Raw genomic sequence first — 12,469 nt, forward strand, 5'->3', positions numbered from 1 at the left:
GAGCCACCGTCCCGCGTTTCATCGCGGAGGGACGGAATGCTCGCGCGACGCGTTGCGGCACACCGGCCCATCCCGCGCCCGTGACGATCACGTCTCGCGACCCGTCCCTGCGAGACAAGAGACAGGCTGTCTCGCCACGCGCCATGGCGATGTGGCGCGCCCCTGCGCCATGCGTGACGCCCACTCGCCGGCCCGCAAGAGGGCGTCGTCATACGCTGACGCAATAAATTTTTTTTTAAAAATCGAATTTAAAACAAAAAATTTAAAAAAAATTGTAAACGGTAATATTACCGTTTATATTCGTTTTTCTTTTTTTTTTTATTTTTTAATTAATTTTTTTACTCTATAAATACTCATAATTCATCCTCATTTCACACACAACTACACATCTATTCTTCCTAAGTCATCTCAAACTCCTCTCCAATTTTCATCTAACATCTCATCACAACGCGTTCGGCGATGGGAGACCATGTACAACACACTTGGTGGTTCCGGTTCGTCGACACCGGGCACCCAGGGTTCGGCGACGACGGGGGGGTACCAACCACCCAATTTTGATGTGGATGCATATGCTCGTCCCTCCGCCCCGCGGTATTCGCAGGGATTATCCCAGATTCGGGAGGATTTTCCCGTTGAACCCACGCCGGGAGTAGGCCGAGGCGGAGGAAGCTCCAGGGTAGAAGCCTAGGCGGGCGAGGAGTAAGAGGATGAGGATCTAGGCCGGCATCCGTACAGCAACAACGAAACGATGGCGGTGTACAACGCCTGGATTTCTGTCTCGTACGATCCCATCGTCAGGAATCAACAACCCCGGAAATGCTTCTGGGAGAAGGTCGCCGAGACCTACCACCAGATCAAGCCGAGAGGGTCCCGCAAGGGCACATATAAAATGCTCCGCTCTCACTTTGACCGAGTCGACAGACAGGTCAAAAAATTCTGCGGCATCTACTGGACCGAAGCGGTGCACTACCAAAACGGCGCCGCGGGAGCCGACATTCTGAGGGCGGCTTTGCGCATCTACAACCAGGACACCGGCAAACAATTCAAATTTGTTGATGTTTGGCAGGTCGTCAAGGACGAGGAACAGTGGGCCGGCGGTGTCCGCTCCAGCTCGGGCTCAACCTCGAAGCGCACGAAGCACACGGCGAGTGCCTAATACTCGTCTGGTGACACCGGTGAGGGCAGCGACGCACAAGAGGCTGCCTCGCATGAGTTTGCGGGTACGATCGGCGATGACGGGGATACAGCCGTGGGCGTCGTCGGCAGCAAGGGACGAAGGCAGCGAAAGCGGCTACAACGAGGAAGGGCCGAGGCAAATCAAGCTAGGCGGCCTCGGGATCGGGCTCGAGGGGAGGCTCGAACTCCCTTATGGCGGTGTACATGACCGCCACAATGGCGGACACTTCCCGCTTCTCGCCCTCCCAATACCAAGCCTGGTGGAACAGAATTGTGTATATGGCAGCACAACTTGGCCTTCCGCCTCCTATTGCACCTTCACCTCCTTCGGGGGATGATTCGCAGGCGGAGTAGTTTTTTTTTTTTCTTTAAATTTGTATTTTAAATTATGCAACGTTTAATTTTTTAGGATTTTAATTGTGTGTTTTTTTTTAAAAAATTTTAAGTTGTAATTTTTTTTATGTTGTGTGTTTTTTAATGAAATGTGTTTGTTTTAATTGAATTGAGTTGGAAATAAAAATAAAAAATGAAATTGAATTAATAGTAATTTAAGAGACGGTTTAAGGGACGGTTAAGGGACAGATGGTTGCTGGTTCCGCCCTCTAGTTAAGGGATGAAGTAAAAAAGTACAGTGGGACCCTCAAATAGTGATTTAAGGGATGGTTAAGGGATGATATAGAAACAGTGTAGTGGATGACCTAATCATATTGAATCAAAATAAACCACCAATAGGAATGATTTAGTCTATGACAACCTCTCTCCACTGCACCTCACATAAATTAATTGGTGAAAATTTAGAAAACAATAGCAAGTCACTTTGATTTTTGAAGAATTTTAAAGGTTCAATTCTGTATAGAATTTATTATTTATGTTTTAGGATTTTTTTTATTGATTTATATAAATTGCAAAATCTTCCACTGCAACGCCAACAAATTATAGTAAATTTAATTTAAAATTCTAAAATGTAGTACTCATACTAAACAAAAAAATGAACAATTTTTGGAATATTAATTATTTATAATTTTTGACTAACCGTTCAAAGGAGACTACAAAGTTTATAGTGTGATCATAGTAGTGTTTTTTTCCATCTTTCTAACATTGTAAACATGAATATCGATTGTGTACAGTATTAAATTTCACATTTTCAAGCAAATATAAAATTATAGTAAAAGATTTTTGTGTATCGCACAGGTTAACATTAGTTAGATTCTATTGAAATTTAAGTAACTGTTAGCAAAATTTTAAAGATTTTTACCTGGGAAATGTCAAAATCGAATTACGTATTATTTCATTTGAAAAATATAAGCTCTACACAAATACACCAATGAATAAATTTGCTTCTTTCGACACAAATTTCTCTTGAATTTTGAAAACTACTCAATGTTGTTGATTTTCTATGTAGTATTTTGTTCCACCAAAATTCTTGAAAAAGAGAGAGGTAAAAGATACACGAAAAAGATCGATGGGTCAAGACACCCAACAAATAAGACAACGACCTGCCTTCCAGATATTCATGGATCATATTCCGTGTCATCGCTGCTCTGAGATGTCGACGGCCTGACCAGCCGCCCTTGTTCGTCATACACATCAAGATTCTCACACGGGGCAGGAAAAATCTTCCCGATCACGTGTCCTTGGACATATGAACACTGGAATATTCGCTTTTTCTTGTATGTTATTCCGACCAACATGTCCTTGAAACTCACATTTCTCACTGGAATCTCTTGGCTGCCATAGATTCGAACTGGGATGCGAACTCCCTGTCCGCGTATCCCATCAAATCTTATATCTTCAATGAGCGGAAGGGCGTTTGGATTATAGCCTTCGTCTGGATGCTCATTGTAATCTGTCTTGATCACAATACCCACCCTCACGTTGTCTAGTGTAAGGTTCTGGTAGGTGATATGCTGAACAAAACCCCCCCTACCAGCACTTGTCTTGATTCTAATACCCCTCTTCGAGTTCCAAACAAGGAGATTCTCCACGGTTACATTTGTAACTCCACCGGACATTTCACTGCCAATCGATACACCTGCACTGTTATACATGACAGTCATCAATACAACGGAAAATAACAAGAAAAGATGACAGATGGTTATTAACATCTAGATACACATGACCACAGATAACATCAAAAGTAAAATCGTGACAAGCTCAATGAGAGTTGATCCAGTTGCATGTGTACTAAATATGAGAACAATCCCTTAAAAAGCAAAGGAAAATTGTAACTGAGATGCAAGATCATATTTGAGAAAGAAAGGCATGTGCGTCCATTTACCAGTAAGAAAACATGAGCTGACAAGTACTCTTAGATTACACACGATGCAAAGGGCATTCAGATGGAGTATATAATTATGCTAAAAAAGTATTTTATACATCCAACAAACGAATCCTGTCATCTGAATTCTTTAGCAGAAGAATTGCAACATAGCTGTCATCTGACCTTATCATTGAGCGCACAACGACATTACGTATGAGAATGTTGGCAGAAGGCCGGCCATAAGCAATTCCATACTGATCCCACCCACTTTTGATTGCAATTCCATCATCTCCTACACTTATGTAACTGTTCTCTATCAATACGTTCTTGCATGAATCTGCAGGCGCACCAGATGCAGTTTTTAACTTCATTTGATCAGTTCCCACAGGCAAGGTAAAACCCACAAAGAAGCTGTAAAGCGACATTTTTTCATCTCTATAATGCAGCTAAAATTTATTATTTGGTTTCGAGAATCCTTGCGGAGGCAAACCACTATATCCCTGACTCTAGTCCAAAATCCAAATAGTATCACTTCTCTTACAAGTGAGATTTCAATTATTCATTAGAACTTAAATCTTGTAAATTTGTCCCTTTTTTCACTGACAGTTCAAAGCAATTAGTCTTGTTACAGGTAAGAGCACCATTCATGTTATGTGTAACTTTATGCATCCTACTGCCTACTGGTTATACTAGACACCAAAGTCCCTTTTCTTTGCATTACAAAACAAGTGGGGTCAAGCTTGTCACTGTTAAGTAACTGCAGTATATATATTCTTAGCCTTCTGATTATTTGTAAGAGGTATATGAATGTATTGAATGAACACCTTTTTAATTCCTAACCACAGCTTACTTACAGAAAGCATTTCAAAGGATCACACAGGCCAGTGTTTTGCTTTAGATATTTGAATGACAAACAAATTTCAATGTTTCGACAGAGAATATTAGATCCAAAAGGCAAAGTTTCTCTAGACTAATTATATACTGAATATCTTTTTGTACAGAAAATCTCATCTCAAAATCATTACATTATATCAAAACTTGGTGCTGGCGTGCTGCTATCATTTAATTACACCAATCAACAATAAGATAACAGTCTATCATCTAAATCAACGTAAAAATTTTGATAAATATTTGAATAAAATAAAATTACCAGGATCTATTCCGTCAGTATTTGGGGCGCCAGATAGTGGAGCCAATATGGTCACGTTGCTGATAGTAACATTCTGACAGTCGTATGGATGTAGAGTCCAGAACGGAGAATCACGCAGAGTCACATCAGATATATGAATATCTCTTGACCACATAAGCTGCAGGAGTGGACCCCTTGTATAATTCAAAAGATTCTTCCGGTACTTAGTCCACCATGTTTGGCCTTGCCCATTGATGGTACCATTGTGTCCTGTTAAAACCATGAGTTACCAAGGCTGATCTAGTGTTGCATCAAACAAAATTCATTGAAAAATTTATCAGAAAAGCACCACAATGTGGAGAAGACTTAACACATATGATGTTACCTGTTATCACAACATCCGTTAGGTTCTGACCATGAATCAAGCTTCCATATCTTGGCCCAGCTCTTTCTCTTCCAAAACCATAAGAAGGCAGAGGAGGCATCAGCAACCAGTGATTCTCATCCTGTCTCATCCAAAAATATCTCATGTTATATGTCTTTTCTCCTAGTTCACAGTTTAATATACTTTCTGTTCAAGTGAAAGGTTGGGAACTGAAACAAAGGATAAAACAGGAAAAACTGGGGACAAAGTTTTATTTTGAATATAACCTGGTATCACAGGAAATTAAGTACAGCAGGCACAGTATCTATCAGCTAACAATTAGAGCCAGATTATTTTGGCTTCAACAAACAATAAAAAAGTATGAAAACACAGTGTGAACTTAGTAAAGATAGTTCAGCAGATTAGAAATAAAATCATACCAGGGGCCCTGTATTCATAACAAATGACAGACCCAAGGGTGGAGGAGCTATAAGTTATCCTGGTAGGAGTCCCCCTTTTCCATTTGAAACTTAAAAATCTTCATAGAGTCGAATTGCACAGAGTAAACTGAAGACAAAAGCAGAATGGTCTCAAGATTGTGAGCAAGGATTTTGTTCAATGAACTACTTATAAGCCAAGGCAGAATGCAAAAAATGTGGAGATGAGATGACTTCTCAAATTAAAGTGCTCCAAAAGTCAAGTGGTTTCCAAATTGGAGTGCTTTAACCCAATGGTTCATGTATTTCACCCTAAATACTCAGTTCTCCCAATGGAGCAAACACAACATGAATATCACAAACAGAATTAATTAGTTACCTCAGAATTTCACTACAAACAATAATGCTATTATTAAGCATGAAGATTCGAGCAAAAATTTCACCTTTCTTCCAAACGAAAAACAAAATTCATCCTAGTCCTAATTCACATTCCTTCACCAGCCAAACCTAATTGAACAAATAAGGAGATGAGGAGGAGGAAAGGACTCTCACATCAATTCCAAGAATAACAGCATTTTGGGCGAGAAACAAAGTCATGTGGCTGGTGAGGTTGAAAGGGGCGGTGAGCCAGCGTCCAGCCTCCACATTGAGCTGGCCGCCGCCGCGCCTCCAAATTTCCGAAACCGCCCTCTCAAAAGCCTTGGTATTCACGGTAATGCCATCTCCCACCGCCCCGAAATCGGCGAGATTGAAGACAAGCGGGCGGAGGCGGGGAATGGAGCGGGCTGGTGGGCCCCAGAAGCGATCGACGGCTGCCCTCTGCCACGCGATTATGAAAACGAAACCGAGGGCCCAGATGAGAGCCAGCGGAGTGCGGTGGAAGGAAAGAAATTGAGGGATCCATTGAAGCAGAGTGCGGCGGGAATCGGGTCTGAAAGAGGTGCTGCGTGAGAATCGGAGAGAATCTACCATTTGTTTCTAAGCTTGGTAGAAAATCGAAGAAGTAATGAGCGAGTGATCCAGCTGAATCTTGCCACTGACTGGAAGTAGGGCAGGTTATTCGAACCGACAAAACGGTTAACCGAGCATAAAAGTAACCGAGATTGAAGCATCGGAACCGAAACCGAATTGGCCTCGGTTCGGTTCCTAACCGAATAGGGTCGGTTCGGTTCTGGCTAACCGAACAGAAACAGAATTAAAAAAAAAAAAATTATGCAGTTCATAGCCTATTTCTCACTGTGCCCCAACAACATCCGCCGCTGCTTCTCCTCCGTATCAAGCTCGTACAACACTGATTTCGTCTCCGGCACGTACCCCTGCTCCATCATCTCCTCCGACAGCTTCACCACCAAAGCATGGACCAGCTCAATTTGAGGATTCACCTCGTCCACAGACCTAATTGAGTACACCCTTTTCTTCGCTTCAATCCAGCAGCATCCCGGTACCTTCTGCAGCCCCTTCTCTTCCAACACCTTCTTCACTCTCTTCACCTCGTCCCACATCTTCGCCTCTGCATATATCCCAGCAAGAAGCACATAGTTCCCTGCATTCGTGGGCTCGAGCTCAAATAGCATCCTGCTCGCCTTCTTTGCAAGCTCCACGTTGCAGTGAATCATGCGCGATCCGAGGAGAGCGCCCCACACCATCGCCCCTGGCTCATCTCGCCTATCGGCTATGATCCGAGCCGCTTCCTTTAGTCTATTAACTCTGCCAAGAAGATCCACAATGCAAGCGTAATGCTCCACGCTAGGGCGAATCCCATGCTCTCTCCTCATCGAATCAAACAACGATTTTCCTTCATCAACGAATCCAGAATGGCTGCAAGCTCCCAACACACTGATTAACGTTACTGGAGTAATTCGGTTCCAATCGGTTACCGAGTAGACGCCTTAATTTTGGAACCAAACCGAACCGATAACTGAATTTGTCGGTTATCGGTTAACCGAGAAGTGTGATATTCGGTTCGGTCATCGGTTAACCGACTAACCGATGACCGAATTACATGCCCTAACTAGAAGTGTCGTCAATCTCAATCCAAATACATTTATTTTGACCGTCAAAACATTAATCCATACTCTGAGTTTATCAGTTTAATAGATTTACAAAATTAATATTCTCTCGTCCCGTAAAAAAACTATGCATTTTTTTTGCAGAGAGATTAGAATTAAACAAGGGAAGAATACATTAGGAGAAACAATATAAAATAGAGTGAACTATATAAAAAGGGAACAATATAAATACTTTACTTTTGCACAAAAATGGTACTCCCTCCGTTTCTTGTTAAGAGCATCTCCAAGGGGAGAGATAAATGGAGAGGTAAAGTTAGATAACTACCATATTTACCTTTTTTGCATGAAAAATCATTATCCAATGGAAGAGGTATTTGAGAAGGTGTTATACCTTTTCCCATTTTGAAGAGGTATCTTTACCTCTCCATCAATGGAGAGGTAAAATCTTATAACTACCAAATTTGCCTTCTTTTCATGAAAAATCATTCTGCAATGGAAAAGGTATTTGAGAAGATATTACACTTTATATTTTTAACGCATTTTGTAGTATTATTTTATTTTTTAAAAATCATTTACCTTTCTATATACCTTTTTCTTTGGAATGTATTACTTTTTGAAAGGGTATATTTCACTTTTTGAGAAGGTAAATAGATGATATACCTCTTCCATTTGCCTTTCCTTGTTGGAGATGCTCTAATAGAGACATTTCTTTTCGACAAAGAGTTTAAAAATAATGTGCTAAAAGAATCCTGAAATAGAAAAAATGACTCTATTAACATGGAACGAAGGGAGTACATAATCTTTGTTTTATATCATTTTTTTATTTAAATATCATATTTTTAGGACCTGGTGTTAATTTTCACCCAAAATATCCCCTAAAAATCATATTTTTACATTTTTGCCACGAAGGACATTTTGGACGTGCACAAAAAGAGGACCTAAAATGATATATATATATATATATATATATAGGGATGTATTCATTTCCTTTTCCTATATTTTCTCTTTTTTCCTTCTTAATATCAACCATTAGATTAGAGAAATGGACGGTCAAGATCAACATTGGGTAATTAATCCCGAGTTGCATTATTTGTCCTATTTTGTGCATTATGAGGGTACAATAGTAATCTAATAATGGCTGGAAACCGCTACGAATAATGCACCACATGGTCACGAGTAATGCATATAATTGCCTATATAATGCACAATATGTGAACTGCAATGCATACGAACAAGATGTGTTGTGTTATGATGTTTGACACACGTTTCTTGTTTCCCCTAAGGGTTTAATAAGCTTAGGGGCTAGGGTATAGTACGTAGACATGTATGTAATCTTCACATGGTAACGAGTAATGGATATATTTGACTATATAATGCACACTTTGTGAACTGCAATGCATACGAACAAGATGTGTTGTGTTATGATGTTTGACACACGTTTCTTGTTTCCCCTAAGGGTTTAATAAGCTTAGGGGCTAGGGTATAGTACGTACGCATTAATAATAAATTATAAAACGATACGAATAATTCACCAAATTGTCACGAGTAATGGATGTTATTAACTATATAATGCACAATATGTGAACTGCAATGCATACGAATAAGATGTACCATGTTATGATGTTTGACACACGTTTCTTGTTTCCCCTAAGGGTTTAATAAGCATAGGGGCTAGGGTATAGTACGTAGACATTACTAAATGCACGTATGTAATCTTCAATCCGTTGATTAACCCATATACACAATACCTCTAATAATGCATAATATACTGAGATAATGACAATTAACAGCTACATAATGCACTACCTAAACCAAATAATGCACATACGTATATTCCAATAACAACAATTTGTTAGTAATGTCTACGTACTATACCCTAGCCCCTAAGCTTATTAAACCCTTAGGGGAAACAAGAAACGTGTGTCAAACATCATAACATGGTACATCTTATTCGTATGCATTGCAGTTCACATATTGTGCATTATATAGTTAATAACATCCATTACTCGTGACAATTTGGTGAATTATTCGTATCGTTTTATAATTTGTTATTAATGCATACGTACTATACCCTAGACCCTAAGCTTATTAAACCCTTAGGGGAAACAAGAAACGTGTGTCAAACATCATAACACAGCACATCTTGTTTGTATGCATTGCAGTTCACAAATTGTGCATTATATAGTCAATTATATCCATTACTCGTTACCATGTGAAGATTACATACGTGTCTTCGTACTATACCCTAGCCCCTAAGCTTATTAAACCCTTAGGGGAAACAAGAAACGTGTGTCCAAACATCATAACATGGTACATCTTATTCGTATGCATTGCAGTTCACATATTGTGCATTATATAGTCAATTATATGCATTACTCGTGACCATGTGGTGCATTATTCGCAGATACCAAAATGTGGCAGTTACTTTTCCGTCAAATGTCAATAATAACCCTGTAATGCATACAACCACCTTCTATAATGCAACATGGAACCAGTTTTATAGAATCAATCTGATCCGTTGATGCCTTAGATCTAACGCGAAATATTAAGAAGGAAAAAAGATCTAAGATGTGAAAAGGAGAATAACGCTCCCCTATATATATATATATATATATATATATATATATATATTTATATATATATATCTTCTCTATCTTTTTTTATTAATTTTTATTAATATTATTATTATAATAGTTAAGAGCATCCACAATAGCGGACGTCCACTATTGGGGCGGAAATCAGATCGACGGAAGAGGGGTCGTCCGCGGTCATGCGCGGACGTCCGTCGGGATGTCCGTCTTCTCGTCCGCTATTGTGGTGACTCGACGGACGTCTCAGGGGGACATCCCAATTTTCGATTTTTTTTCAAAACTCTATATATACGATTCGTTGCACTTCGTTTCATTTGCACCACGGACGAGCAACAGGCTAACGCATGTATTATCATGCACAACATGATCGTCGAAAATGAAGGCCTAAAAGAAAAACATATCCTAAAACAAAAACATATCATACCGTCCCGTTCGGCTAGCAGCAAACTATACAGATTCAAGGCATAACATGTACTTTGTGTGACATCCATGACCCAAAACATGCATCATATTTGCATATTTGTGCATTTTATTATGTTTTGCACATTTTATTATCCTTCAAATTATAGAGACATTAAATGGACATCATTTAGGATAACATTTTTTTTTCTATTTTTATTACTGAAAAATTAATATAGCTATAAAATAAGGTACATAAATTATAGGTTGTTGAAATAGTTAATTTTGATTCATGCATGCACTAAATATGCACATATGTACTAGTTACTTTGGGATTTGATATTCCATACACATACACATCTAATACATATATTTGTATTTCATTAAAATTATGGGTGCGCAAAGTGTTTTCTTTTAGTACGCATTAATTTTATTATATTTATTTAGAGTTGTACATTGTGGATAACACAAATTAGCTAGTACACGTGTTTCCCTATAGCTACAATAGTTATCATCTTAAAATTCATCAAACAACAAGTGTCATCTAATTAGATAATGTAAAATTAGATAACTTTTATTTATTTATTTTGTTTGATTTTTCAAATTATTAAGTCGGCAAAAACCGAGACTTATTTTTCATACTACTACGATATATACTCTATAGGAATACAAGGAAAAAAAATAAAAACTTGGAAGAAAAATAAAGGAAGGGAAATAAAACTAGAAGAGAGGTAAATGAGAAAAATCTCACGCAGGCACACACAGATTCGTATTTATTCGTATTCCTATATATTAAGAGTTCTTTGTGTAAATTTTATTTTTTTGCAACCATTAATTTATAGGGTCGGAGCTTTTAAATCAGGAGTCAGAATCACGACTTCGGTAAAATTTTCTGTCGTAAGCAGGTGTGTATAAATCACACTTTTAGTTTTACATATTTTCTGTGATTGATTGCTAGGTGTTAAATTGGAGTGAACATTTGAATTATATGATGTGAGCCTGAAATGATTATGTGTTATTTGATATTGATGGTGTAATATGATGTGGATATGTGATTTGTGCAAAGGATATGTTTATCTATGGTATTGGAGTTAATTGGTGCAATGTATGGATATGTAATTGGTGCAATGGATATGTTCGGCATATGACATTGGAATTATTCGCATCATGTGATTAAAGAGGATATGTGACGGTCTTGCTCTGAATCTGATATACAATAGCAATGGACCTACGGGTCATATACAATGATAATAGACCTACGGGTCAAAGCAAAAGATCAAAGAGGGACCTTTGTGGAAAGGTCAATACAAAGAGCAAAGAGGGGCCTTCATGGAAAGGTCAAATAAATATAAAGGACTTACGGGTCGTATACAATGAAAATCCCGGGGCAGATACCAGGCTTGATTAGTCACATAATATTAAAAAGGATCATAAAGGCATATGCATATGGATGTGAAATTGTTTATGATATTTGTTGTTTCTAGTTATAGGGTAGTGATAAAATGCAAACTCATATGTTATACAAACTCCAAACTTTTCAACACAATGTCAACACAGTGTAAATTTTAAGATTTTAGTGTCAACACAATGTCAATACAATGTCAACACAATATCAAAACAATGTCAACACAGTGTCAACTGTTGACACTGTACTGATATTTTCTGTTGCTATTATTTTATAATCTGTTGATATTTTTAACAGTTCAGATCATAGTTTGGAGTTTGTACAATATTTAGAGTTTGCATTTGATTACATTCTTCTAGTTATATATATATATATATATATATAAGTCTCATTATTCACAAATCCACTCTTAAAGACCGAACCACCGAACCATACCAAATTAGGGGTTTTAGATCTAGTTTTTTATGGATGAGAGACACAAATTTATCAATTATTTTCGCCTTTATCACGAGCCTATTTTAATTCAACCGAAGGTAAATAAGTCATACTAACATGTTACGAAGATTTAACTTCATTCCAGTAGGTTTTTACTTCATTCCAGTAGGATTATTACTTCATTCCAGTACGTAAATGCGGTTTCGCCGTCGCGTGCCATTCTTTCTCTCTACAATATCTATCACCACCGCCACAACGCTGATA

The 12,469-nt window shown here is 38.4% G+C and overlaps 1 protein-coding gene across 2 annotated transcripts; it reads right to left on the reverse strand.

Moving 5' to 3' along the window:
* Nucleotides 1-2,501: 2,501 nt before the first annotated feature.
* On the reverse strand, nt 2,502-6,406 carry LOC121742586 (probable polygalacturonase). 2 transcript variants are annotated; one of them, XM_042135771.1, is made up of 6 exons: nt 5,919-6,057; nt 5,370-5,496; nt 4,951-5,071; nt 4,587-4,835; nt 3,620-3,773; nt 2,502-3,213 (listed from the first exon to the last, which is right to left on the reverse strand). In XM_042135771.1, exons 2-6 carry the CDS (start codon nt 5,385-5,387, stop codon nt 2,688-2,690), a joined length of 1,068 nt encoding a protein of 355 aa, XP_041991705.1. In that variant the 5' UTR covers nt 5,388-5,496; nt 5,919-6,057; the 3' UTR covers nt 2,502-2,687. The 2 variants fall into 2 exon arrangements, with proteins under 2 accessions (XP_041991705.1, XP_041991704.1); XM_042135770.1 differs by lacking the exon at nt 5,370-5,496 and having other exon boundaries at nt 5,919-6,406.
* Between the last annotated feature and the right edge of the window lie 6,063 nt (nt 6,407-12,469).

Source organism: Salvia splendens, chromosome 7 (genome assembly GCF_004379255.2).
Source record: "Salvia splendens isolate huo1 chromosome 7, SspV2, whole genome shotgun sequence".
Classification (NCBI taxonomy): domain Eukaryota; kingdom Viridiplantae; phylum Streptophyta; class Magnoliopsida; order Lamiales; family Lamiaceae; genus Salvia; species Salvia splendens.

Bases quoted from the DNA above. Each gene is read 5' to 3' on its own strand.
- LOC121742586 (XM_042135770.1), bottom strand. From the start codon at position 6,338: ATGGTAGATTCTCTCCGATTCTCACGCAGCACCTCTTTCAGACCCGAT. The intron at 5,072-5,918 runs GTGAGAGTCCTT...TGGATGAGACAG, and splicing joins CTGTTATTCTTGGAATTGAT to GATGAGAATCACTGGTTGCT. The intron at 4,836-4,950 runs GTAACATCATAT...TGGTTTTAACAG, and splicing joins AACGGATGTTGTGATAACAG to GACACAATGGTACCATCAAT.